At 41.0% G+C, this 26,611-nt stretch overlaps 1 protein-coding gene across 2 annotated transcripts in view; it reads left to right on the forward strand.

The window, feature by feature from the left end:
* Window positions 1–1,119: 1,119 nt before the first annotated feature.
* The window catches only part of fbn1 (fibrillin 1), a 53,459-nt gene continuing 27,967 nt past the window's right edge, over window positions 1,120–26,611 (forward strand). Inside the window, exons 1-27 of one of the 2 annotated variants that reach the window (XM_026319708.2) lie at window positions 1,120–1,364; window positions 1,578–1,853; window positions 3,576–3,658; window positions 4,934–5,032; window positions 5,960–6,055; window positions 6,966–7,061; window positions 12,251–12,448; window positions 13,506–13,631; window positions 14,983–15,108; window positions 16,465–16,617; window positions 16,722–16,997; window positions 17,787–17,939; window positions 18,034–18,153; window positions 18,257–18,382; window positions 18,852–18,974; window positions 19,963–20,085; window positions 21,267–21,419; window positions 22,096–22,149; window positions 22,250–22,375; window positions 22,491–22,616; window positions 22,746–22,865; window positions 23,843–23,980; window positions 24,079–24,129; window positions 24,227–24,352; window positions 24,469–24,696; window positions 24,782–24,907; window positions 25,681–25,809. In XM_026319708.2, the coding sequence (XP_026175493.1) occupies window positions 1,663–1,853; window positions 3,576–3,658; window positions 4,934–5,032; window positions 5,960–6,055; window positions 6,966–7,061; window positions 12,251–12,448; window positions 13,506–13,631; window positions 14,983–15,108; window positions 16,465–16,617; window positions 16,722–16,997; window positions 17,787–17,939; window positions 18,034–18,153; window positions 18,257–18,382; window positions 18,852–18,974; window positions 19,963–20,085; window positions 21,267–21,419; window positions 22,096–22,149; window positions 22,250–22,375; window positions 22,491–22,616; window positions 22,746–22,865; window positions 23,843–23,980; window positions 24,079–24,129; window positions 24,227–24,352; window positions 24,469–24,696; window positions 24,782–24,907; window positions 25,681–25,809 (3,466 nt within the window). In that variant the 5' untranslated portion in view covers window positions 1,120–1,364; window positions 1,578–1,662. The remainder of the gene's footprint in view (window positions 1,365–1,577; window positions 1,854–3,575; window positions 3,659–4,933; window positions 5,033–5,959; window positions 6,056–6,965; window positions 7,062–12,250; window positions 12,449–13,505; window positions 13,632–14,982; window positions 15,109–16,464; window positions 16,618–16,721; window positions 16,998–17,786; window positions 17,940–18,033; window positions 18,154–18,256; window positions 18,383–18,851; window positions 18,975–19,962; window positions 20,086–21,266; window positions 21,420–22,095; window positions 22,150–22,249; window positions 22,376–22,490; window positions 22,617–22,745; window positions 22,866–23,842; window positions 23,981–24,078; window positions 24,130–24,226; window positions 24,353–24,468; window positions 24,697–24,781; window positions 24,908–25,680; window positions 25,810–26,611) is intronic. The other variant, XM_026319709.1, reaches the window with a different exon arrangement.

Consider the following 26,611-nt stretch of genomic DNA (forward strand, 5'->3'; position numbering starts at 1 on the left):
GTCCTGTCTGCAGTGATGGAGAGGCCTTGCAGAGGGCAGGACTTTCCAAGGGGGAAAAAAGGAGTGCAGAATTGTTGAGACTAAGTTTGAGGTGGTGGGCAGACATCCAGCTGGAGATGTCAGCAAGGCTAGTAGAGACACGTGCCTCAACCTGAGTGTCAGATGTTGGAGAAAAAAAAGTTTTCAAAGTTCGCTTAATAAAATACATGCTATCTTGTACACCAGATAAAGTAGAGCAGGTTGCTGTAGGTCACCGCCATTTCACACAAGAGGTGAAAGAAATGAATTGTGTGGGAACAGAAATGGAAAAGTCTGTGTTTTACACTGGCAAAGTTCTGCACTGATCATTTCCCATTTAATTAAGAACAGTATAGAATCAAAATCAGCACGTACTCTTGAGTAAGTGCAGGCTGAGGCTGTGTTCAAAACAATGACGAGACGAAAGAATGAAAAATGCAGACAGTTGAAACCAGTATAGTGGAATATACAGTGTCAAGACGTTTTTCTTGGTTTTAGTCTGATAGCATGCTTGAGAGAGGAGCCGTGCTGACTATATTTGCTGGGTGTGGCTGCAGACATGAATCAGTGTGTGTGAAAAATATCACTGCACTGAACAAAATTCCTTCAAACATACAGTATGTGCAGTGTAAATATTTATAGAGCAGAATTCAATACTAAATGAAGAAAAAAAGGGGTATTTTCTAACACATGGTACCAGAACAGCAAGGGGCCTTGGTCTTTTCAGCGTGTGTGTCAGGTGTTGGCCTATACCTGATCTATAAATCATTAGCAGCTTCAATTTGAATAAATATTAGTAATTAGTAATTCCTAGTTACAACAAGGGTACATACAACTGGAGTGGGACAGGTGCATTGTTTTTAAAAATCTCAAAAATATTTCATGTTGGATTATTTCTGATCAAACTTTAGGAGTAATGTGGGAGTTGTAGCTTTTATTCTTCGGAGCTTTTCTGGGTTGACTGTAGCAGCTGAAAGTCCAAGCTGGATGTCCAGAGATTAACTTTGCATTTTTACACTCAAGCTTTTGTATCGCGAGAGCAAGGGTGGGGGGTTGAGGGAAAGTTGAGCAGAGCAGGGATGAGGAAAAAAACTGTGCTGTGAGGGAGAGAGACAGTGAGTTTTGCCATTCTCATCCTCTGGAATGCATCTGACTTATCACACCACTGGATGCGCCTCAGCAGACTCCGTGAGTTACAATGCGCATCTATTTATAGCAGCTCAGGGAAAAGTTTAAGTGACTTCTTCTCCGCAGTTTCTTCTAAACGTTTATTCAGCAATACCTGCAAGTAAGAGTAAAGTAGTCCTCTGTCGGGTCTGAGGCGAATCTCCTGTTTGGGAGACAAGGTAAAGTAACGACTCTCTCCTGCGCAGTTTTGCACATTATAATTTTATTCTGCATTTTTCTACGAGTCTTGTCTTAATGATTTTCTAACTTAATCATTGTGGAAGTCACACCACGGCAGCTTTTTTCTCAGTGCAGCAGAGTTGTTTTTCTTCTGTCCGCAGCATCTCCTGCTCCTCTGCGTCTTTTCCAAATGCTTTTAAATTGTTTTGCAGCTTTGACTCCAGACTGCAGGCTGCGAAACTAGTTAAGGTGACTTTTATTTTACCGAGCACTGGACTTGTACAGTCGAGAGTGGATATGCCGGACAGTAAGTGTGGAGGACGGCTGCTGCAGTTGGCCGTGGCTCTGGTGGCCTTGCTGTCGCTCTACGCCGAGCTTGGAGACGCTTCAGAGGTGGTTGACATCGGGGACAGCGAGCTGGTGACCAAGCCGACAGACTCTAGAGCCAACAGGGCCAAGAGGAGGGGAGGGACGGACGTCCTCAGAGGGTAATGTCACTGTGAAAACCCCTATCTGTCTAAATCAGGAACAGTTTCTTTACTTTGCTTTCCCCCACTGCTCTATTCTATTGTAGTCCCGTCCCCAGTTTTAATTTAAATGCGCATCTTTCAGTGTGTGTTTTAGTTTCATGGCTTGGAGCAGGTGTCCTTCTCTTCTCACTTATAATCTGCTGCTCCTTCATGATCTGTCAAGGTCAGAAAGCACTTGTGTCTGTTTTTAAGGGAGACTGAGACCCATGAGGGACATTAACTCTGGAGGGAAGTTTAGAGCAACTTTTAGTAATTAAATATTGGCAAGAATATCACATTCCTGCTGACTGCAATAATAAATTACATCCAAACAAAGGAGGCCATTGGTCGTGTGTGGCTGTGGCAGAGAGAGAGAGAGAGAGAAAGAGAGAGAGAGAAAGAGAGAGAGAGAGACTAACAGCCCAATCCGCTTTCTGGCCAAAAACACCACACCCCAATTGTGGATAAATCACATCTGCAGCTGTACACAGTGGGTCACTGCTGGAGAGGTTGTGTGTGTATGCCAGAGAGAGGACTGGAGAATGAGCGAGAAGAAGAAAGTCAGACTGCAGGAAGGAAAGAAAGAAAGAAAGGAAAGAAGGGCTGTGTCCAGTGATGACAGAAAACAGCTGATGAAGGTCACACAGTAGACAGCTCAGTGAGCACGCTCCACAGGCACTTTTATTTGACAAGCTTTAAGTGCATTTATCTGAACATTGGAGTTCAGAGGCAGGAAGTGTACACACGCTGCATAACGTGTCACTATAAGAAACTTTCAAACATCCATAAAGCTAGGTCAATACAGGTCCAGCACAATATATGATGACAAATTTATATATGTAGACTTGTAGACAAGACCTGTAAGTTGCAGATTAGCTCTGGCATTCACTTCCAGATGAAATATTTTCCTCACCAGCAATGTTTCTGTAAATACAAAATGCTGCCTGCTAGGCCCTGCTCAAACAGCAGCAAAGATCCCATCAACTAGCACTGACCATAGCACAGGGCAGTGGTTGGGACCCCTGTGCTTGATCACAAGATGAGTTTAAGGGGTCATTTGATATTTGCAGAGGTAAGAATCAATAACCTTTAATTGGTCAAGAAGCTTTTTTCTGGGCAAATACTTTGTAGTTTTAATTGTTCAGGACTCAAAAGCAGGGAAAAAACTCTTCCACTGAACTGCTCAAAATTCATCTCACTTGATGAAAACGCCATAGGCTTAGCTTCGTATTAAAGCTGGGAGAGCATTGGCAGAGTCAGTGATGTATAGTGTAGTGTTGTTGCACAAGATGTTTTCAGAAATATGACAGACATTTTTTGGCATTTTTGATGGGCCGTGAAAACATCATTTCAGTATTTGGGAGGGACTGTGCATTTGTAAATCCTACAAACTTTAGTGGAATTTTGACAGATGTGGAGGTGAGCATGTGTTTTGACTGATTTTTGATCCTCTGTCAGGAAAACTGGGTCAGGCTGAAGTGTCCTTGAGCAATGAGTTGTTATTCTGGAGGCCTCTAATTGTTCTCAGTAATAACTGAGCTCCCATCAAAGCTTCTAAGGGCAGAGGGTGTTGTACGTTTTAGAAATTGTAAAGACCTCTAAGACTCTGGTTATGGTTTATATGAATATAAAGGCCTTAACTTTAGAGTGATCAGAACCATGTGACATGGATCATTGACTTTTTGATGCTGTCTATCACAGACCAAATGTGTGCGGCTCAAGGAACAACGCCTACTGCTGCCCAGGCTGGAAGACTTTGACTGGAGGAAACCAGTGCATTGTTCGTGAGTACCTCCATTATTCCACTGCTGCTCCATATGAAGTATGGAGTCATTCAGTCGCAGAGTATGAAACATTTGGGGTTAGGGCTGAACCAATTAATTTAATTGACTTAGACAAAAGAAAAATAATAGGAAAAATGTTGATAAGCTAAATTGGTTATGCCGATTTTTGAGCAAAATGGTTCCCCCTTCTCCAGTGTGAGGATTTGCTACTTTTCCAGACTTTCTCTTGTATTAATTATTAAATGAACAGCAAGAAAACAGTGTCCTAATATTGTAGTCACCAGTTACTCTATATACATATGCCAGAAATATTGCAAATATGAAGTAATACAAAATATCTAAAAGCAGTATATACTTTCTATACAGTTAAAACATGTTTAATTCATGATCTCAGATGCACTTCTCTTTTCTATGCAGCTGCACAGAAACAATATAGTTTTATAGTGATGACTATAAGGACTATAAGACTAGTGAGGCCTTTGGCCTAATTCATTGGGCTCACTTATAGGACTTTATCAAATTTTGTAGGTGAGTAGTTTAAAGGTGTTAACAATGGGTTAATGAACTGTAGTTACAGTAGTGACACATCAATAACATGACCTAAAACAAGTGGGAACTGGTCATTCATTTTGGTCCATTTACTCTGGTGTTCTGTCAGTGGTTTCGTTTTCTGGTTTCCCTTTTTTCGTATTTCCTCCCCACCTCTGTCACTCCCTCAGTCAACAGGAAGGTAGAATTATGTGATTGCAGTCTGGCTGGTCGGCTGGCAGGATGCCTGTCGCGGCTCTAATCACATTGTTTAGCAGTGGGGTTCGGAGAGTAAGGGTCAGCGGTTGGACTCTACCTGATGAGAGCAGGGGGTGGGGGCCATGCCAGCAGCAGTCTGTGGGAAAGAGTGCACTGAACAAAAACACTCAACTAAAAACACACATTTATGGTGGCAAAGAAGAAAATAGTCTGGCGCTATTGCCAAGTAAGCTTCTATAACTTAACCATGTTAAAGGTTAAAAGGAATATTTGGCCATATTTGGTCTGTGGTATGTTTTAGTTTTGTGATATTATAGATTAGAGTTCACTATGAAGTTTAGATCATGGCCTGAGTTGCTAAAATTCAAAATCTGCAGTGGACCATCTGACAATCAGCAGATACATTTTAAGATTTTCCTCTCACTCTCCACCAAGACAAATCCTTGGTTAAAATATTAGTGCTGGCTATTGCACCTGCCAGGGTATGTTTTCATGTTGTTTGACTGAGTGTCATGTTCCTCTTTTCAGCAATCTGCAGGAGTTCATGTGGAGATGGTTTCTGCTCCAGACCCAACATGTGCACCTGCCCCAACGGCCAGATCGCCCCATCCTGTGGATCCAAGTCAGGTCATTCAGCAGCTCCCCCTTCCCACCACGATACACTGTGAACTTCTTTGAAGCTCGCTATCATCAGTTTGATGGGTTTTATTATACAATGTTCATAGATAGGGGTGTTCACTGGTACTTAGCCAAGAGATAAACATGTTAATGCTAAGATTTATGTAAAGAGGAGTGTATGTCGAAACTAAGTGTTTTTTGGAAAGCACGGCCTAGACCACACCCCTGTCTTTGCATTTTATTAATAATGGAGCTGTTATCTTAAGAAAAACATTTCACCATGCAGTGCAACAGTTACCAGCAGTGACACATGATCGATGACAGAAATATGGAGTCTTGTCATATTTTTTTTTTCTGCAGGATAAAAATTAAAGATTTTATAATTAGCCCAGATTTTTTGAGCTTAGACCAAACTGTGCTGTTTTTTTTTTTCTCCTCATCATTGGTAATGAGAACTAACTAGCACTGTATGAGATAATATGAGACGTTAAGCCAAAGAACCTACTGACAACATCCCTTGAAGCTGCCCCAAGATTGCAACAATTGATATATTTTGCAATCACTTTTTTCCAAATAGTGGTCAGTGTTGAGTGAGTGAGAGTGAGAGTGAGTGTGTGTGTGTGTGTGTGTGTGTGTGTGTGTGTGTGTGCGTGTGTGCGTGTGCGTGTGTGTGTGTGTGTGTGTATATGCTTTGGAAGACATCCATGGTCAACATCTCCTCTATGTTCGCTCTTGCAGCTCATCTGTTTGCACACCATAATTTTCCAAGAAATTATATCTGAACATGACTATCAAGAATAATGGTTCAGAGTGCAATTTGTTTATGTTGTAAATACAATCTGTAGTGTATGTTTGGGTACTGTGAATTTAACTCCAACATTGTTCTGTATGTATGTGTGTGTGTGTGTGTGCGTGTCTGCATTGTTTTGTGAACAGTCCAGAACTGTAATATTCGGTGTATGAACGGGGGAACATGTGCTGAGGACAACTGCCTGTGTCAGAAAGGCTACGTGGGAAACCACTGTGGTCAACGTAAGGATCATCTTGAAAGTACCACAAGACCACACTTCAACATTACCAACATATATTTTAACATCATAGCTTTATTTAAGACAAAAACATGCTGTATAACTTGCTGTTTCCTGATATTTCCATTTTCATGCTTTCGTTTGCTGCAAATGAACAAATGTTAACATACTAACACGCTACAGTAAGTCGACAAATAGGATATGCATTCAACATACGTCACTTTGTGCATGTGGATGTGCTAGCATTACCATTTAGCTCAAGGTCTTGCTGTGCCAAAGTACATCCTTAAACACCTGCTGGCATCGCTGTCATCCTTCTGGTCCATAGTAGTAACTTCGTCATTACAAAGTTACTTGCTGAGACATTCTCATAGTAGCATTTCTAAAAATTAGTGCAGTGGAGGAAGAAACACCAGTTGTTAGAAGCTCAATTACCCACAACTACCAGATTAGTCAAACTTATTTGGAGAAGAAAATAAAGGCAAACTGGAAAACGTCTAATCAGACACTTTTTAAACATGGATGACAGAGTATAGACCAACTACTAGTTGTAGTTGTATGTGCACATTTTTGTCCTGTGTTATGAGGGATTATTGCCAGTGTTTTGGGTGAGCTCATTTTTGGGTTTTCCTCCAAATGAAGTGGTTTAGTTAATGTACCCATACTGGTAGCTTCTCTGTGGCCTGACTGATTGTTGGCTACTTTTCTTTCTTGCCCTGTCTGAGGTTTTTTAAGTGATGTCATTCGCAGATCTCTGCACTGAATTTAGTGACTGCCATGTTATCATAACTGATCATAATGATGGTAAAAAACAACAAGCATAAGACCCATGATGTATAAACCAGAAATATTCTTGGACATCTTGTCTTCATGTTAATGTTGCATCATGGTGTTTTTTTGTTCCTCCTGCCCAGCGGTTTGTGAAAATGGATGTCTTAATGGAGGAAGATGTGTGGCTCCCAACAGATGTGTGTGCACCTATGGCTTCACCGGGGCTCAGTGTGAGAGAGGTAATAAGCACTGCACTGCAGCACTCAGCTTTTCTCCTACTCATCTTACATCACACTGTCTCTGTGCTCTACATTCACTACTCACTACTGCTGAAGTGGTTTTTAAAGCCACACGTGCTGTTTTTGTGAAAACGTGACTCGATGTTGAATGGCGGTTGTTTTTTGTGACTGAAGACAATTCCTGCTTACTCATGCCGCCAACTCCAGGAATGTGATTTGTTGTGGAACATTTGCATGTCAGGCTTGAGCTCAGAAATGACCATTATTTTCCACATCTGCTCTCAAACGACGCTCTGGGGAATGTAATGTCTTTCTAAATGTGTGCTGTTTGTTTGCTGAAGACCTCCCAACCTCCTGTGGTTGCTCTCTGGCACATGTGAGCAAAGGCTCCAAAGTATACAAGTACACACAAACCAAGGGCTGCCTGCACTGTGTTTGAGTGAAATGTACGCGTATGCAGGCGTATGGTTGGGTTTTATGTATGTGCTTGGGGTCAGCGGCAGTGACGACCTGTGGAGGGCAAAGGTCTGACCTTATAAAACTAATATTTGGATTCGCAGCTGAGCTCCTAATTAGTAACGTCCTTTTTAACAAGGCCCTGCTTCACTGGCCTGGATGTAGTTTTGCCCTCTGGACTACAAAGCATTTTTCTTAAACCTGCAACTAATAAGCCACTATCTGGTTGCTTGGTGGGTTAGCACCAGGCCTTATCTGCCGAAGCACACTTATGCATGTTTTGATTTTGGTTTTGAGTCTTTCCTGTGGAAGCATGGCCAAAGGGTTTGTGAGACTGCTGAGGAATTCAAACTAAGCATTTTTCGGCACACAGTATTTCCTAAATGTTCATACTTCTCAAGGAGCACAGGGAATTTCAGAAATGCTCAGCTGTTGTGTTCTGTGTAATGATTTCTGATGAAGATATATATGGGCAAAGAATTTGACCGCATTTGGTTTTAAAGTCTTGTATTGCCATGTAAGGTGACAAGCATTCAAACTAACCACTCACTGTCTGCTACGCTTGAATGATTTTTTTCCACTATAGCAATAGTGTTTTTCTCTGACTCGAACATACATGCTTTTGTTTTGTGTTGTGTATGTGTGTATGGGAACAGCTGTTGGGGACTGTGCTGAAATAAGCTGAGAGATCCATTTGTGTCAATGCATGTTCATGTTTGCATTGAATCCAAGGTTTACATTAGAACATTTGATGTTAGGCTCCTGGGCATTGGCCATGATTCTGTCACATTTTGTTGGCAATCTATTGACTTATCATTGAAAACAGTTAACAGATTGATATCAATAATCAAAATAAATAGTATTTGCAGCCCTGTATGTATCAGGGCTGCAAATACTATAATACAGGGCTATAAATGTATCAGTTATTTAAAGAGCTAGCTAAAGTAGGCCCTAGGATCCAGTGGCATTTTGGCCTGGTACTTTCAGTGGAATTTAGTTTATCCTTCAATAGGATCCATTATGTTCCAAGGGTAAGACACTGTGCTCTTACATAAACACAACCACAAATTGTATGCATACACATGTCCATGTGTACATGCACAGGCCTAAACTGTATTTAGTGCAGTTCACAGAACTGCCCCCCATTATCACTTGGACTTATCACATTAGCAAGAACACAAATTTTCACAAAAGAAGTCATCTGAGTTGTGGCCATATTGACTGGTGATCTGCTGACCACTGGTCCCACAGCAGTCATGGCTGACTGCAGTGAAAATAGGGCCTGGTACATCAACATGTTCTTTGTTGGATACAAATGTGATTTAAGCTGGAATGTGGGATTGGTGAGATCCAGTCACACCACTATTGACTGTATTTATGCAGGGCTCTTTCCTCCTGCTGCTCTTTTAAGGTACGAAGTAATAAAGTTGAGTTTTTTTAGTGTGGTGAGATTGAGTTCACTTGGGAAAGACTAGCCTGAAATGTGGTAATATGTGAGTTAACAATGATGTTGGTCAGTGAGTATAGGGGCTCTCTTGTCTCTTAATGCCTCAATGACTTTTCCCTGTCAGGCTCTGTTCTAGCCCAGTTCAAATCTCAGTAGAAAGATAACTAAGTGTGTGTGTGTGTGTGTGTGTGTGTGTGTGTGTGTGTGTGTGTGTGTGTGTGTGTGTGTGTGTGTGTGTGTGTGTGTAGTTACTCCAGGGAGGATGGAGAAATCTGCTGATGGGCCAAGTAGGAAGGCCCCACCTAGATATTAGACCCCGTAACATATGAGACATGGAAACACAAATCACATGATTGTGTGCATACATGCATGCATGTGCACAAGTTAGGTATGTAAAGATACTGTGAGCATCATTGGCAAGGGGAACACTGGGAGAGGATGAATATGGAAAAGGTGAACAGACGTTTGTGTGTGTATTAACATTTTGGAGTTAATCCTGGAAACTCTTTTGACCCACTTCCCATTGGGCTTCCCTCCTGTTCACACTGAGGCTGTTGTTGTGCATAAACTCACTGGTCATTGAAGAAGCCAACATTGCTATTGTGTTCCCAAAGTAACTAGACCTCTGCATAGACATAAAATCACTTGCTAATGAGAATCAAAGCAAAATATCTACTCCAAAACATCTAGGTTAATATACAAACACATTTCCAAAAGTAGAGCAGCAAAGAAAAAACAAGAGCAGCATTTTTGTATGTTTTGGTTTGTTTTGAGATTGCCTCTGGCTAGACTACAGATGAGATGTTAGGACATTGCCTGAGATTGTGTGTGTGTGTGTGTGTGTGTGTTTTAGTGCATTTGTGTGTGCACACGTGTGATTGCTCCCAGATGTACAAGACATGGGTGGATCCCCCAGCTGTAGCTCTCAGAGAGACAGTACGATGACGGATGAAATGACACCACTTTCACCCTACAGCTGTTCGCCTCTCCCTATTTACCTCAGCTGACTGTTTAAGTGCTGCATTTGTATTTGACTTTATTTGTTTAAGGTAGCTTTTGCTATGTAGGGGCACTGGGTTATGTTCAGGCATTTCTTTTTCGCATTATGGATCGATCTCTGGTGCAAGTCTTATCTTATCTCGTTCTGAGATCTTTTTAGGGCTGGCGCTCCTGTACAAACAACTTTAATAAGCATGTATTATGTCAGATGGATTTTGTGTGGCAGCCCAACAGTAATAACATATAAACCTTAATCTGATGAAAAGAGAAACCTGAGTTATTTACGCAGTCTGCTGTACTCAGCAGCTTATATGGTCGCCATGTATAAACTTTCCACAACTCCTGTAATTTCTTTTCCTATGTACAGTATATTCCAGTGTATTGCATGTAGTTTCTTGTATGTAAAGCACATAATGTAAGGTCTCGGTAGCTTTAGAGGATACCTAGCAACTGGTAGGGTTTGTTTTCTCAAAGCTGAACATTGTTGAAAGTAGGGGTAAACTTTTTCAGATCCTTTGGAGTAAAACTAAAAATACAACATTAAAATATTCCATTACAATTAGAAATATTCAGAGCAAAAGTACAGAAGCAACAGTATTCAAATCTCACAAGGAAAAGTACTTAGTTTGTGGAACGGCCCCTTCGAGAATGTTAATTTTCTTGCCTAGACTTCGTTAAGGAGAATGATACCACTCTCATATTAAATATAGAGCTGGAATCACACTAGCACCTTCCAGTCCTGCTACTGTTTGCTAATCCAACTGGGCTGATTTCTGAAGTGCTTTCAAACTTGTAGTATTACTACATATTGTAGGAAGTTATGTTACAAAGGATCATATGATATGTGGTTTTTTTCAGCATGTAACTTTATCTGTAAAATATTAATAGTAACTTTGTGGTATCTCTTAAATTAATGAAGTGAATTGAGAAGTACAATAGTTTCCTCTTAAATGTTAGGGTGTAGAAGTTAAATGAAGTACCTCAAAACTGTACTTCAATAAATGTCGTACTGACATTCCACCTCTGGTGGAAGGAGAAGTAAACTAAGAATCAAAAGCATTCGATCTCCAGTAGAGCCTGAGTAGGAGGGAGTGCAAAAGAGAAGGAGAGATGACCCAGTTCTGTTTTGCACAGTGCTGGTTCCAGCAGCAGAAAGACTGTGGAGGCTGGGGTGCACGTGACAGGTCTGGGCTGGGCCCTGGTCCACATGGGAAACACACAATGTCTCATTTGTTTTAAACGACTTCACTGTTGGAACTGGTCTCCCTCTTTCCTCTTGCTGTCTGTTGTCTGCTGTGAAATGTGGAAATGATTTTTTCCTTTGGATCTAGGCCAGATTGTTTTGGGAGGGATGAGTTTTTCCCTCTTTCTCTTTGTCCCTATTGCCATTTCACCGTCTTCAGTCCTTACCTGATAAGAGTCAGTGATTATCTTAAATCCAAGGGGAGTTTGCAACTTAGGGTGGTGTTTTGAGAAGGGATGAAGTGAGAGCATAGATGCATGCAAGCAGTGAGATCAAGGAAATAAAGTTTAGAACAAAGCTGAAGAAGAGGAGCGATGAAGAATCTTGATAGAGGGACACACTTGAGTTTATCTTTAATATAAGCTAGTGTGTTCTTTAGACATGGCGTGTCTGTCAGCCTCGATAGTGTATTACTGAGAAGTCATTTACCACTATGTAGTAAATGACAACAACAACAAATGTAACTAAAGAACGATGATCATGTGTGCAGGAGAATAATTTTTGATCTTTTAAACTTTGTCTTGTGTCTGTTACCCTCTACAGCCGCCCACACAACTTTAAAAGGTTTTCCAGACTCTTTTCCTATCTCTGCTTTTCTCACTCTCTCTCTCTCACACACACACACACACACACGCACTCACACACACACACACTCACACACACACACACACACACGTGCATAAGCAACACCTGAGAGCCAGACCGATTAAAATGCCAGGCACAGACAGTGCATTTTTATGGAGTGTGTTACTGTCCACCCTACAGCACTTTCATCACATATAATGTAAGTGAGTTGTAGATGTCATGATGAATTTCATTTAGTTTGACCATTTCTGTTTGTGTATGCCAAACAGTTTTTTCATTCAGTTTCAGGGTCTAGGTTTTTCGACATTGGCGTCAGCCTTCTAGCTTTTTTTTTTATCTAACATACTTCAACAATTTTTTTCCTCTGTTTATGTGTTTGACTGCCTACCAAATGTTGCTGTTTTGCATTGTGTAATGGAAATTTAAAAAAAAAAACAAACTCCTGCTTTGTCTCTGTAGACTACCGCACTGGGCCATGCTTTGCCTCGGTGAATAACCAGATGTGTCAAGGCCAGATCACAGGCATTGTGTGCACAAAGACTCTGTGCTGTGCCACAGTGGGGAGGGCATGGGGTCACCCTTGTGAGATGTGCCCAGCTCAGCCTAACCCCTGCCGACGAGGGTTCATACCAAACCACCGCACTGGGGCGTGCCAAGGTAAAGTCTGTTTCTCAGCGTCTCTGTTTCTTTTTCTTTTTCTGTTTTTGCCTTTCTTTTTCTTGCTGTCACTCTCCCTCCCCTCTCCTTCTACAAGTAAAGTGCAGCTTCTGTCCTCTCTGCCCATCTTAACTCCTTCTCCCTTCTTGTCTGCCTTTTCCTCTCTGCCTCTGTCCTCCATTTGTCTCTATCAACCATCCCCGCTCCAGAGGATTAGTTCTAATTGGGTTAAATTGGGGTGGGTGGCAGTACCTCCCACATGTGTATGGAATGCTCACAGACACCCGCTGTGGCGGGACTGTCAGAGTCAGTAACACGGGTCAGTGGTGGTGCCACGTGGGAGAGCTCATTTCTGGTAAGCTGGCCCTCTGCCTGCCTGCCCCAGACCCAACAACAGCAGAACCTCTGCAGGGGTGCTAAACCTGAGCCAGGACCCGGAGGGACATGGAATAATGTGAGACTACATCAGGTCACAGCCTCATGGAGACTTGCAGCCTAACACCTACATTTGAATCTGTCAAATTCATTAAGTGAATTAAATGATTTTAATTTAATCATCAATGTTAATTACAAAGTCAAAGGTTTTTCCCCAAAAGCTGATGGATGAAAAGGTTGATGAACAAATACAGTTAAATCTCCAGTGTTGTAGCACATATACATAAGTTACCATATGTGATTACAACTCTAACTCTCTATTTGACTGTAGTTCTGTGCTTTCTGTGTTTCCTTCCCTCCGCCTATCTGTTCCTTCGCTGACTTGGCTTCAATTTTTGTTTCTCCTGCAGGATACATTCCTCACTCTCTCTCTCTTTTCCCTTGTCACTCTGTTGATTGCAGTGAAGTCAGGGCCAGACCCCATTTCAATCCCTGCACAAGTAGGCATGCACAGATTTGTGTCTAAGTTGTGTGCAGTGCTATTTTCTCTGTGCTGAGTTTACTTTATCATCTCTGTGTCATTTCTCTTGTTATGTGTATTAGAGGAATCAGTGTGCCTGTGCGTGTGTGTGTGGATGTGTGTGTATTAGCGTGTGTATTGACTGCCTCTCTGTATGTACAGATGTGGATGAGTGCCAGGCCATTCCTGGTATCTGTCAAGGAGGAAACTGCATCAACACAGTGGGATCTTTTGAATGTAAATGCCCTGCTGGGCACAAGTTCAATGAAATCTCACAGAAATGTGAAGGTAAGAATCAAGATTGCAGCCATCATTGTAAAACTCTTTCTCTCTTTTCTAACTTATCCTGAATGACACAGTAGATTAAACATTTTAAAAGTTTCTAATCAACAATATAAAAGTAAAGTTGAAAGCCACATCTGGCTAACTTTAACTTGAGTAATCCTGATTATTATGTTGTGGGGAAAGACCACACATACGGTAAGAAACCTTTCCCTTTCCTGAAATAAGTTTAATTAAACCAAAGTAGCAGTGTGTTTTCTCTTAGTAACACTTAATTGTATGGCTTGAAAGAAATGCTGACTTTATTTTTAACCTTTACATGTGTTAAAGCAAGACCTTGTAACTTTTGAAAGAAGACATTTTCTGTGACAAATTAAAAGTAGAAGGCAGCATGGTATCTAGACTGACAGTTCTAGACTGATGAAACCACTTGGCTGAGTAGTAAAATGTTTCAACATAAAAACTAGGCAGTCAAAGATAACTTCTGTGGTTCTTTAGTTTAGCATTTACCCCTAACCTGCTGGTTTAGCACCAGAAATTCAGCATATACTATATATGTAGTATTCTTGGCACTTATTGCCACAGTGGCCACTGAGTGTCTCTATAACAGCTTCTTAGCCAGGTATCTCAATGCACAATATAAATCAAGGGACAGTCACTAAAGTGTATATCCACATGCAGTTTTGAAATCATTTTTTTTTCTCAGCTCTGGATCCTTTATCAATTTCTGGCTGGCTTTCAGACTTGCTAGATCTTTTATTACTTTATAATTACAGCCACTGGGAGATTCAGAGTATTTTTAATGTTTCTAGCTGAAAAATCATTAATGAAATCCTTTCCTCTGCAAGACTTCTATTTTTCCACAAACAAAGACCCACAGTTAGCCTGTGAAACATACTGTCTCATTAAGGCATGAGTATGACAATTTCCAGACCAAGTTTAACAGGGTTTTGTGGTGCTCATTTGCAGAGTAAAATATGTGCTATTTTATGCCCAGAAATAATTGCTGGAAAACTTCTGCACTGTGTAAAAGACATTTCAAATGGGTGTAAGTTACAGCACATTTCTTAACAGACTTTCTGAGTGATGCTCTTGGTGGTTAACAGATCTAACAGAAGAACATCTGCATCTACCTTGGTTTAATATCCTGTGACAATGCTTTATTTCTGTTTACAACCAACATGCACAGTAGTCACTCTTCAAGGAACTTACATATCAAGATTTCAGTTCAATAACTTTTGTCAACACATAAGATCACATGTCACATATGCATAGAACAAACAGGAAGCAATCAAAAATGTACTTGACAGATTAGATTTTCCTCCCACTCTAATCACCTCTCCCCTCCTCCCTGTAGATCTGGATGAATGTTCAAACATTCCTGGTCTCTGCGGTGTAGGTGAATGCTCTAACACTGTGGGAAGCTACTTTTGCAAATGTCCCCAGGGGTATTACACCTCTGTGGATGGGTCCAGGTGTGTAGGTGAGTCATACCGTCACATCAGCTGTCACATCTCTCCGAAGGCTAATGCACTTCATTGTATTTGCTTTGGTTAATCAATACTTAGAGAAAATATGAGACTGCATTTGTAGAAAGAAGGTGCTACCTCATTCTCTTTCCTTTCTCCACCCCATTCTGGTTCTTCTCTGCTTGTACCTGGCACTGAGAGCAGAAAGAACTGAAATATGTCCAATGTTCCAGCTGGTAGAATTTAGGTCAGTAGTCACTTGCTTGTTTCTAGTTCCACAACAATGAGCTATATTCTCCCCAAACTGAAGAGGGGCCACGATGAGAGAAGTAACATGAACTGGTCTCACATTCCAGGTCCCTTTAATTTTGACGTTATGTTAGGAGAAGTGACGTGTGTGTGCAACTTTTTGTCAGTTTATAAAGCAGGTGTGTCATTGAAAGCTAGTAACAGTGTGCATATCCACACACACACACACACACACACACCATGCACACATCCACACACACACACACACACACACACACACACACACACACACATCATGCACATATCCACACACACACACACACACACACACACACACACACACACCATGCACACATCCACAGCCACACACACACACACACACACACACACACACACACACATCATGCACATATCCACACACACAATCACCAGGAAAGTCTGTAAACCTTGCAAGTTCAGTTCTGTTTGACCCAAAACAGACCAGGGAGGAATTTGGGTCAAAATAGTCCATGAGGTGTACACACACATACTCACATGTGCATGCATACACACATGCATTCACACACAAACATGAACCCACACATGCTCACATTACCCCCCAGCGGAGGATGTTTGTGAGGAAGGAATGTCTGAGTTTTTTGCTCCAGAAAACTACTGCGCCAAACATTTTAGTCTGTTTCTCATGCAGCAACACTCGAACATTAACATCTAGTGCAGCCCACTCCAGGGCCCAACTGTTTTTCCACTGAACAACTATATGCTCATCTGACATCTTGTCGAACTCAACCAAGTAATCAGTAGTGTAGCGCATCAGTTTCTCCATGTGAATATGCTGGATGGGCAGTGTGTGAAACAAGACATGATATATTTATATTAATAGGGAACCTGAGTGTTAGTCATGCTGGTGCACAGTGCCAGAACCTGCAGGATGTAGAAAAGTTTCTCACAAGAAGGAAGTGATGATTATTGGAAGTGGCTGCCCTCTTTTAAATATTGGAAAATCTGGAGCGACTACCTTTTGATTGTACTTTTGCCAGTTTGTACTACACGGAGACAACACATGCCATATCCTACACAGCACTGTTAGCTTAACTGACTTCATGCTGTACTGTTTCTCACAGATGCTCGTGGTGGGTACTGCTATGCTGCCCTGCTGAATGGGCGCTGTGCCAACCAAAACTCACAGCTGTTGACCAAAATGCAGTGCTGCTGTGATAGTGGACGCTGCTGGTCTGATGGGTCCACCCCTGAAATGTGCCCCATTCGTGGAACAGGTGGGGTCACTCACATGGCTTTAAGTTTCTTGTTTTCATCTATTTCTCTTCATGCCTCAGCACAAATCTAATCTTCTGTTGTTTTTCACATGTGCTCATTTTAGAAGAGTACCAGAAACTCTGCTTCCAGATCCCTGATGGGACTGGCACAGGGCTGGTACCTGGTCGTGTCCCTGGTGTCCCTGAAATACCTGGCATCTACCCAGTTCCATATCCTGGTCAAACTCCTGGCCAGATACCGGGTCAGGTTCCAGGGCAAATTCCAGGGCAAATTCCAGGGCAAATTCCAGGTCAAATTCCAGGACAAATCCCAGGACAAATTCCAGGGCAAATCCCTGGAATAATCCCGGGACAATTACTTCCACAACCTCCCCATCCAGGTATGGTCTTACTTTGTCCTTGTGTTTGGTTCACATGTTATAGTCTATAACGAGTGTTTTTGGTCTAACTCAGTGGATTTGCAATACTTCACCTCCTACTGATCTTGTGTTGCCATGTTCAGAATCTTAGTTTTAAGCAACAACTAACCACATCCTCTGGCTAATGAGCAATATGTTGATGGAAAACTTTAAGACTTCTAGTCTCCACTGACGTTGTACTGTTTCATTTATTGTATTGCTGTAAAGATGTCTGTGAACATTCTCAGTCATCCAGGTGAAGTTAAGAAGTAGTGAAACATTTTGACCTAAAAACTAGAAGTCCAGTTGCCATGACTCAACCTCTACTGTAAAGATATTTAAAGATTATGGGCAGAAAATGTTCTATCAAAAAGAAAACATTCTCACATGTAATGTCGGGAGCTGGGCAGAGTATAGGCTTCTTAGAAAGAGGAAATTCAAACAACTCAAGGCATTTTGTACCTTAATGAAAATGGTAGTGGGTCCTGCCAAAAAGCACAGGTCAAATGTAGTGTAGATAGGTCTGGCAATACAAAACTGCAGGCTTAAAAAATGGCATTTTGTTTTTGCAGGAGGTTGTTACATTTCCGGTACTAAGTTTGTAGTACTATATGTGCCTCCGCAGTATATACAGTATAGCCCCTGTATTTTCTCCTGAGCAAATGTCTTTCAAATTATTTTGGTACTGGATTGAACTGATGCTGTGAAGCTTTTATTGTAATACTATATTTATTATTTTTGATTATAAGCTTGTGCAAATGTTTCTATCAGGTCCTGCTATTATCCAAACTCAGAATATCACCAACATGTGCCAGGCCTACCGCAACCTGTGTCTGAATGGCAGGTGCATCCCTATGCCGGGCATTGGGTATCGCTGTGAGTGCAACATGGGATTCAGGCTGGATGTAAGGGGAGAGTGCATTGGTAAGTTTTGATAAAGTGGATCAAGTTTTGTTAATACCAGTCCTCAGGTATGTGAAAGTGAAAAAAGTTTTTGACCTTGATTTGGGTTCTCCAGATGATGATGAATGTGAGAGAAACCCATGTGCACATGGAGAATGTGTGAACACGCCTGGGTCTTACATCTGTCAGTGTCCTGCTGGATTCCAGTCAACTGCAACCAGGACAGAATGCCGAGGTCTTTCTCACACACACACACACATACACATACACATACACATACACAAACTCACTTTAAAAGAATGTATGCATTTACTGTGCTCTCTGTTTGTTTCTACCAGATCTGGATGAGTGTGTGGCCAATGGTCGTATCTGCAACAACGGCCGCTGCGTGAACACTGAGGGCAGCTTCCACTGTGTCTGCAATGCTGGATTTGAAATTACTGCAGATGGGAAAAACTGTAAAGGTCTGTCAGTTTTTTACATTTGCATTTATGGAGTAAAGGCATTTTGTAATAACAGCATGATGTGTAATTTTTATGTTTATATTTAATGGACTGTGGATCTGTTAGAGGTGCTGATTTAATACCAGTGCCTGCTGAATGTATGGACCATAATAGATGGGATGTTAAATAATCAAGCTAGTGGTTTTATGGTTTTCAGCCCATTGACTCTAAATATGTACAATTTATATTAGTACCAACATTTTTCTGAAGAGCTTCATGTTGTTTACTTGTTGTTTACCTGCAGGCCTCAATATTTTTTCTTTGCTATAAAGTATTGAAACTTTACATATTCAGAATGAATGACAGAAAACTGCAGCTTGTCTATGTTCAGTGATAATGTAAAGTATGTTTATTAAATCAGTTGTTTGTGCCCTGACTGACTGTTTGTGCACTGATATCAATCCATTAAATCATTTCTGTTTATTGACAGACCAGGACGAGTGTCTGATCAGAAACATGTGCCTCAATGGACTGTGTATCAATGAAGATGGCAGCTTCAAATGCATCTGTAAACCTGGATTCCTGCTTGACAACAGTGGGCGCATGTGTATAGGTGTGTTTATCAGAAAGCTTACTGATGGGCAGATTATAAAAATCACATCTCTGCATTGGCTGTACTACCAGAATATATTTTGAATCAATTGTTCTTTTGGCTTGCATTTTCGACGAGCTTGGAAAGTGGCTACCTCTCTGGCATGTTAGTAGTTCTCTTATGTGAGTCTCAGCACACAGGGTGAAAAATCCCCCTAAATGCCTTGGAAAAATCCCTCAGCATCAGTGGCAGGCCAGCTGGACATGTGGATAGCTGGGGCCCACCTATTCTGAGATTCTAGCAGAAAGCCTTCCCTAAACTTGTGCAGTGCAAAGAGAAAAAAGATTTGGCCTTCCCCTGAAGCTGAAAAAACATGCCACAATACACACCCTGTTGATTAGAACACACGAACTTGTGAGTCACATAGCAATTGATCAAGCTTTTTGCCATGTATGGCTTTAGATACACAATCAAACAAAGCATACGGTAAATGAATGTAATGTTTAAAACCATAGGTCTTTCCCTTGCACACAAATGCCCTGTTTCTGGCCATTTTGCACCATAATGGATTAAGATACAGATGTTTGATCTCATAGAAAATGAACCGGACAAATCATAACACTATAAATAAATAGCAAAGTAGAGTATGGATTAAACAGGCTGATGTATGCAGTCATTAATGAAATAAGGGGCCCTGGGGCCTCATCTTCTCTATTCATCTCTATCTACTGTCTGTCTCCCACCACATACAGACAGAACACACACACATGAACACACAGTTATACATTCATGCCATATCACCGCTTATGCTCATTATGGTAATTATTGTAATACAGTGATGGGATCAAGGGGAAGGAGAAGACTGTTTTCTTTGTTGGACTCATGCAGCAGTTTGAGCTGCATTTTTAATGAATCAAGTGTCTGAGGACTTTTAATAACCATTGCTTTAGCAAGAAATGAGTTTATTTTAATCGAGTATGAAGAATGACTTTGATATATCCATTTTTAGACATTGATGAGTGTGAGACTCCAGGCATGTGTATGAACGGCCACTGCGTCAACACAGAGGGATCTTTCCGCTGTGACTGTATGGCTGGGATGGCAGTGGGCCTGGATGGACGGGTCTGTGTTGGTGAGTAAATGTAGCTGTAGTTTTGTTTCCAGTACTATTCATGTGTTCATTTTGTTCTATTTCCTTTTATTTATTTTATCTTTATTTTTCTTAATTGGTTGTATTTCTGGGTTTTAGTGCTTATTGTATATATTGATGTCAGTGTTTTCTTTGCCTTTGTAAATTTTTTGAATTGCCTGTGTTTGAAATGTTTTGATGTTTTAGATAAAACTGGCTTGCCCAGATGTCTTTGGTACACTAATTCCACAGCACTCTGGGTTTAAAAGCACTACCCTTTTTAGGTGAAGGTAGCTACATACAGTTTTGTTTTAACAGTTACTAAAGGCAACCCAAACACCCGCTTTTTCTATCTGGCATGTGTCCTGTTTCAGGCTGGCTGCAACGTCTCTGGAACTTTTTTTTTTTGTTGCTGCACAGAGAAGAAAAAATAAACTTTTTTAGTTTTGTTTCTGCCACATCTCTTTTCAATAAGTAAACTGACTGCTGTGGAAAAGCACTGGTACATTCAGTGGTTTCCTATGAACACATACTGTTTTTTGGTGACTGCTTACATAGGTTTGGTATCCATCTTTTTCTTTTATCCAGCCCTGATCGAACAAGATATTGTCATAATGTTGATCCCAGTTTTCTAAGTAACCAGCAGGATTAAGATGGATTAATATCACAATGGTCTACATATATTAACCTGAATAACACGAATATGAAAACTGAATGTGACAAAGCAGAGAATAATGATGTGGTAAACTTTACCAACAACTCATCCCATTAACCTGTTGCAGTGTTTACTGTTTTGATGAGCATGTGTGGGTCAACATTAATGCTTCCTTATGCTCCAGTAACCTAGTCTGGCACTTGGAGAGCAGATCTGTTTATTGCCAACATTCCCACATTTGCCCAAATGACATTTCTTTGTGTATTGTGTGGGAAGTGTTGAAATAATGTTGTTCTGTCTGGGTGACTTTTCGTCAGGATGATATCAGTGCAGGAGAATGCCTCAAATCACTGGATATTATGGAGAGAGAACAATTGTTTTTTTTTTTTTTTTTGCCAGTGTTGTTGTTTGTCAGAGTGATGGACTCTCTCCTCCATTTCTCTCTTGTGCTCTCCGTCCCGATCCCCTCGTTCCCTTGCCTCATCTCTGCTTCTCACACAGTGTGTCTATCTTGTTTTGTCCAAAACAGACACGCATATGCGCAGTTCATGTTATGGTGGCTACAAGCGAGGGCAGTGTGTTAGGCCTTTATTTGGAGCTGTGACCAAGTCAGAGTGCTGCTGTGCCAGCACAGAGTACGCTTACGGAGAGCCCTGCCAACCCTGCCCACCACAAAACTCTGGTACGAATATTCATTTCACTCCACCCTTTACACAAATGTGGCCACCTCCTGCTGCATGGCACATAAACACACACAGCTTGTATTCATATTCAGGATGACCAAACACATCTTCTCTGACATACCAATCTAAATATTATAAATGACAGACTCACAGTGATGAAGTCAGGGCTGTTTGATAAGAAATGTCCTTGGTTAGGAGATGGCAGCCTCCACATGCATGTCCATGTTAGCTTTCATTTCTTAGGAGGACTTTAAGACATTAATTTACAGGAGACTTACTCTAACCTTACCAACCCCTAACCAAGGTACCACCCTAAAATGGAATGATTCATGTCTTAGGGACTTAAAATTTACCCCCATAAAAGGTGCCAGTCCCCAAACTGTGATGCTGTAAACAGATATATGTCCCCACAGCATGAGTAATACTAGCCCACACAAACACACACACATCCTCCCAGTCACTTCTCATTAGTCCTGCCAATTAAAGTTTCTATAGCAAAAGATGCCAGATCTGCACCACATTAAGGAGAAGGTTTTATATACATGATGACTAAATGAAAAAGCATGGAAATGGATAATTACATGTCCAGCTTTGAGATTTCTTGAATTTTAGCAAATGTATTACTTTCCAGACAGTGTTATTTCTTCTTATATCTATTTGTGTTTTATGTTGCAGCTGAGTTCCTGGCTCTGTGTCCCAATGGCATTGGTATAACTGGTGATGGAAGAGGTAATGTACACATCCCTGTGTGCATGCCTGGCTTTAAAAACACCAAGCATACAGAGTTATTTTCCTACTCTGTTCAAATGATTTTTCTTTACCTTCTTAGATATTAATGAGTGTGCCCTCGACCCTGACCTCTGCCAGAATGGAATGTGTGAAAATATGATGAGGACATTCAAATGCACCTGCAATGACGGCTTTGAGGTTGACCTGACGGGCAAGAGCTGTGTTGGTAGGTGAACTGCTCTATACTGCCCCTCCTCCTCTTGTAAAATTGAAGTATACGTCCTTGAGCTTGAGAACCAGTGCCGGGAAAGTCATCATGTGTGTCATGTGTTTTTTCTCAGATATTGATGAGTGTCTGGTGAACAGACTGCTGTGTGAAAACGGTCTGTGCAGGAATACACCAGGCAGTTTCACTTGCCAGTGTCCCAAAGGATACCGCTTTGATCCTGAGACAGATGTCTGCGAGGGTCAGAGAATCACTAATTTTGCTTTACAGTGCAATGTTGCTTCATCACTGCATTTTCTGTACCTGCCAAAACATAAGAGATGGTCAGTTTAAGGAAATGAGAATCTGGGTGGTTGTTTTTTTTCTGCAGACGTGGATGAGTGTGAGTCCAGTCCGTGTATTAATGGAGATTGTAAGAACAGTCAAGGGTCCTTTGTGTGTACCTGCTCAGTGGGCAGTTCGCTGGACAGCTCCGGGCTGGAGTGTATTGGTGAGCATCGTGTTGCTTGGGTCTGATATTATTATAAAATTATCATTATCATTTTTAACTGGTAAAATGTTTGGCATCATCTCAGTTTTCCAGTTGTTACAAAAATGTATGAAGTTTATCAGTGTACTCCGAACTGAGAGCATAACACCAGGAAACGTTTGAAGATTTGATCAAAATATTTGACTCCTTCTAAAGGCAAACACATTTCTGGCATTGAAATCAAATATTATTGGCGTAGGCAGCACTGTTGCAGGTTTCCACAAAAGTGCTGCACTTGGTTTCTTTGATTTGACTCTTTTCCATCATTCTTTTCTAAAACAGCCTGCAAGGGTCATTATCCTGACGTCCATTGTTAATTGCCTTTTCCTCCCCATTGTAATAACAATATACAGTACTACTTCCTGTTGTGTTGTATTGTCCAGATAATGCTTCAAAGGATGAGTCCATCACAGTTTCTTTTCAGTGCCCAACAAAAGCTGGGACACCTGCTTTTAACCTTTGGCAATTTACCATTTTGCTTTGTAGCATTTAAGGGTCATTTCTGGACTTAAATGTTTATATCAAATGAAAAAATTGGTGTGGAAAAATGGAGATCATCTCAAACATTTGACTGGTAGTGTATGTACAAAAAAACTGAGTTGAAAATACAATATGCTATAGATAGCTAAAATGCTATATCAATACTGCCCCCATTGCTTTGGAAATACCACCAAAACTTAGAAGATGTGAATGAGTGCTTACTTAAAAAGACTAAGAGTTAAAACCAGCAAAAACAGCTGTCCCATCCAGGACGTGTTATAACAACTATTAAGCCAATCAGCACTCTTTTTGTTTTAGAACAACTATGGAGAGAAATAAATTGTAAAATTATTACAAAATTTTACTCTAAAATAAAGCATGCAAACATGCTGACCAGAAATGATTTCATTTCATATAATTGAAAATCTTGTAATTAAAATCTTTGTTTCAATAATCAGAGACTACTAAGAGCACTTGCTGGCTGAAGATAATCAATAATCGCTGTGAGGTCAATATCAATGGGGCTACACTAAAGTCCCACTGCTGTGCCACATTGGGAGAAGCCTGGAATAGTCCATGTGCCAAATGTGAAAAAGGTGAGATGATCAATATGCACCATTCACCATTTTCTAATTTTACTATAGATCTGCATTGATTGACAGTGTATTGTGTGCCCTCCTTTTTGCTTTTCCAGATCCAATCTGTACTAAAGGCTTTGCTAGAGTGAAAGGAAACGTTTGTGAAGGTAAGGTCTGCTTTGAAGCCATGCTGACAGAAATACATACTGAAACACTTGAACCTATTGTGGATGTCGTTCTGTTTTTTTTTTTTTTGACTGTCAGATGTGGATGAGTGTCAAGTGTTTCCTGGAGTCTGCATCAATGGTAAATGCGTCAACACACCAGGTTCCTTTTTCTGCCAGTGTCCTCCAGGAATGACTGTTGACGTCAGCGGCAGGATGTGCATTGGTGGGTACTGTTGTTAAGTGTGATCCTTTCTGCTTTCTGCAATTTAGTCTGTAGATTTTAGAGCACACAATCTTCATGTTGCCATATCATATTTAAAATGTGTGTGTGGTTTCCAGACCTGCGTACTGAGCAGTGTTACCTCACCCATGAGGATGAGCGCTGTGGGACTCCCATCCCAGGGAAGCATCGCGTTGATGCCTGCTGCTGCTCGGTCGGTGTGGCCTGGGGCCCAGAATGTGATGAATGCCCAGAGAAGGCCACTCCAGAATATGCCCAGCTTTGTCCTCGGGGTCCAGGGTTCTCACATAGGGGCGACTTCATCAATGGCAGACCTTTCCTCAAAGGTACTGCACTATTCACAGAGTGCATAGCTGGGGGGTTTCATCACTGGCCTCTCACCTTTCTTTATCCTTCTGTTCTCTACCTAAGATATTAATGAATGCAGGATGATAAACACCTTGTGCTCAAATGGGAGGTGCAGAAACACCATCGGCAGCTTCCGTTGTCGCTGTGATAGTGGCTACGCTCTGGACTCTGATGAGAGGAATTGCACGGGTGAGTAGTATTGAAAAATTTGCCTATTAAGAAATTAATCAACTATTTCCTGGTGTTGAAAATGTCACACATTTGTTGGTTCCAGCTTTTCAGATGTGATAATTTGCTGCTTTGTTTTTTATCATTGTAAATATTTCCGAATATCTTTGGGTTTTTGGCAATTTTTGGACATTTTGAAGAATTTGAAACGCTAGTGTCTCTAGTATTCTCTTGTAATATTTTTCTATTTTCTAGCATTTTGTAGAATAAGCAAACTCCAGTAGATGCAGTGTTACTGGTGAGAACAGACAACATTTAATAAACAGTACAATTGTTTCATAAATCATGACAAAGACTAGATTTTAAATTTGAAGCTCTCCAGTAATTCACATCCTGACAAAAATGCAGCAGCTGACATACATGTAGATTTGGCTGGAATATTAGCTGAACATCAGCTATTGCAGCTCTGTTGCATCTTTGCGAGTCTAACCATTCTTCATCAGTCCCTTTTCTGAATCCCAATGCAAATTACAGTAAAGTGTTGTAAAGCCATTACCCTTATTCAGCTCATTATCTCTAATGGGAGTCTGGCTGCTTTGGACTTGTTGGAGCTGGTCCCTGTAGTCTGGTTAGCTACATTACTGCTCTGTTGACTGCTCTGTTTGTTAAAAATCTCTACAAAAAAAATGAATTGAATTTTTCTCTATATTATAAACTGACTGCATGAATGAACATTATGCAGTATTTAAAGGACACGCTGCCTCGCTGAATTTTGTTGCACTGTTTTCATGTAGACATTGACGAGTGCCGCATCTCTCCTGACCTGTGTGGACCGGGCACCTGTGTCAACACACCAGGCGATTTTAAATGCGAGTGCTTTGAAGGTTATGAGAGTGGATTCATGATGATGAAAAACTGTATGGGTAAGTGACAAATCCTCACATACATGCAATGAATCACCTCTTCAGCTTGATGTAATTTGGTTCAGTTACATAGAGACGCAGCGAGTTTTAAGTTTCAGATTTTAAGAAATCAGTCAGCCTCTAAAGTCATGAGCGACAAACATGATCTCACTCACACACCCTGTATCTGAGCACAGGGATTTTCTCCAATCCACAACCCAACCATGTCCTCTACAGTCCCTGTTGGTCCATGAGCTATGGATGAGGTGCTTGGGTTCACATGCCAGACCTAGAACTCACTGTTAGCATTGCTGATGTAATGTGAAATTTGCAGACTGGGTGCATTTGTATGTATACTATACATTAAGTGTGTGTGTGTGTGTGTGTGTGTGTCTTAAACAGAGAGGGTGCCTTAAACAGACTTTATTGAAACAATTTTGGGGTGTTGAGACGGGCTAGTCTGTGCAACCCAAGTGTCGTCACCATCGCCTTGAAAAACTGCTCCACAGAGTCTTAAAGATAATTGTTCTTTATTACATACTTGACCATGCTAGGGACACAATTTCAGCTGCCCTATGAAATGTTTTTTATATGCAGCTACAAGCACTAATGCTGTGCCGTCTGTGAAAATACTTAAAGCTCTATTTTTGTTCTGGTCTACCGTTGACGCCATTTGATTAAATTCTTACGCACAAATTGGAGAGTCTCAATACTTTTGTTGGCCTAAAGCCACTATTATACTAAAATTGTAGAGACGAATTTTACTTGCATGCTCTGACAAAAAAAAAAATCACAAGCTTTTGGTACAGCCTGGCTCAGCAGG

This window comes from Mastacembelus armatus, chromosome 3, assembly GCF_900324485.2.
Source record: "Mastacembelus armatus chromosome 3, fMasArm1.2, whole genome shotgun sequence".
NCBI lineage: Eukaryota > Metazoa > Chordata > Actinopteri > Synbranchiformes > Mastacembelidae > Mastacembelus > Mastacembelus armatus.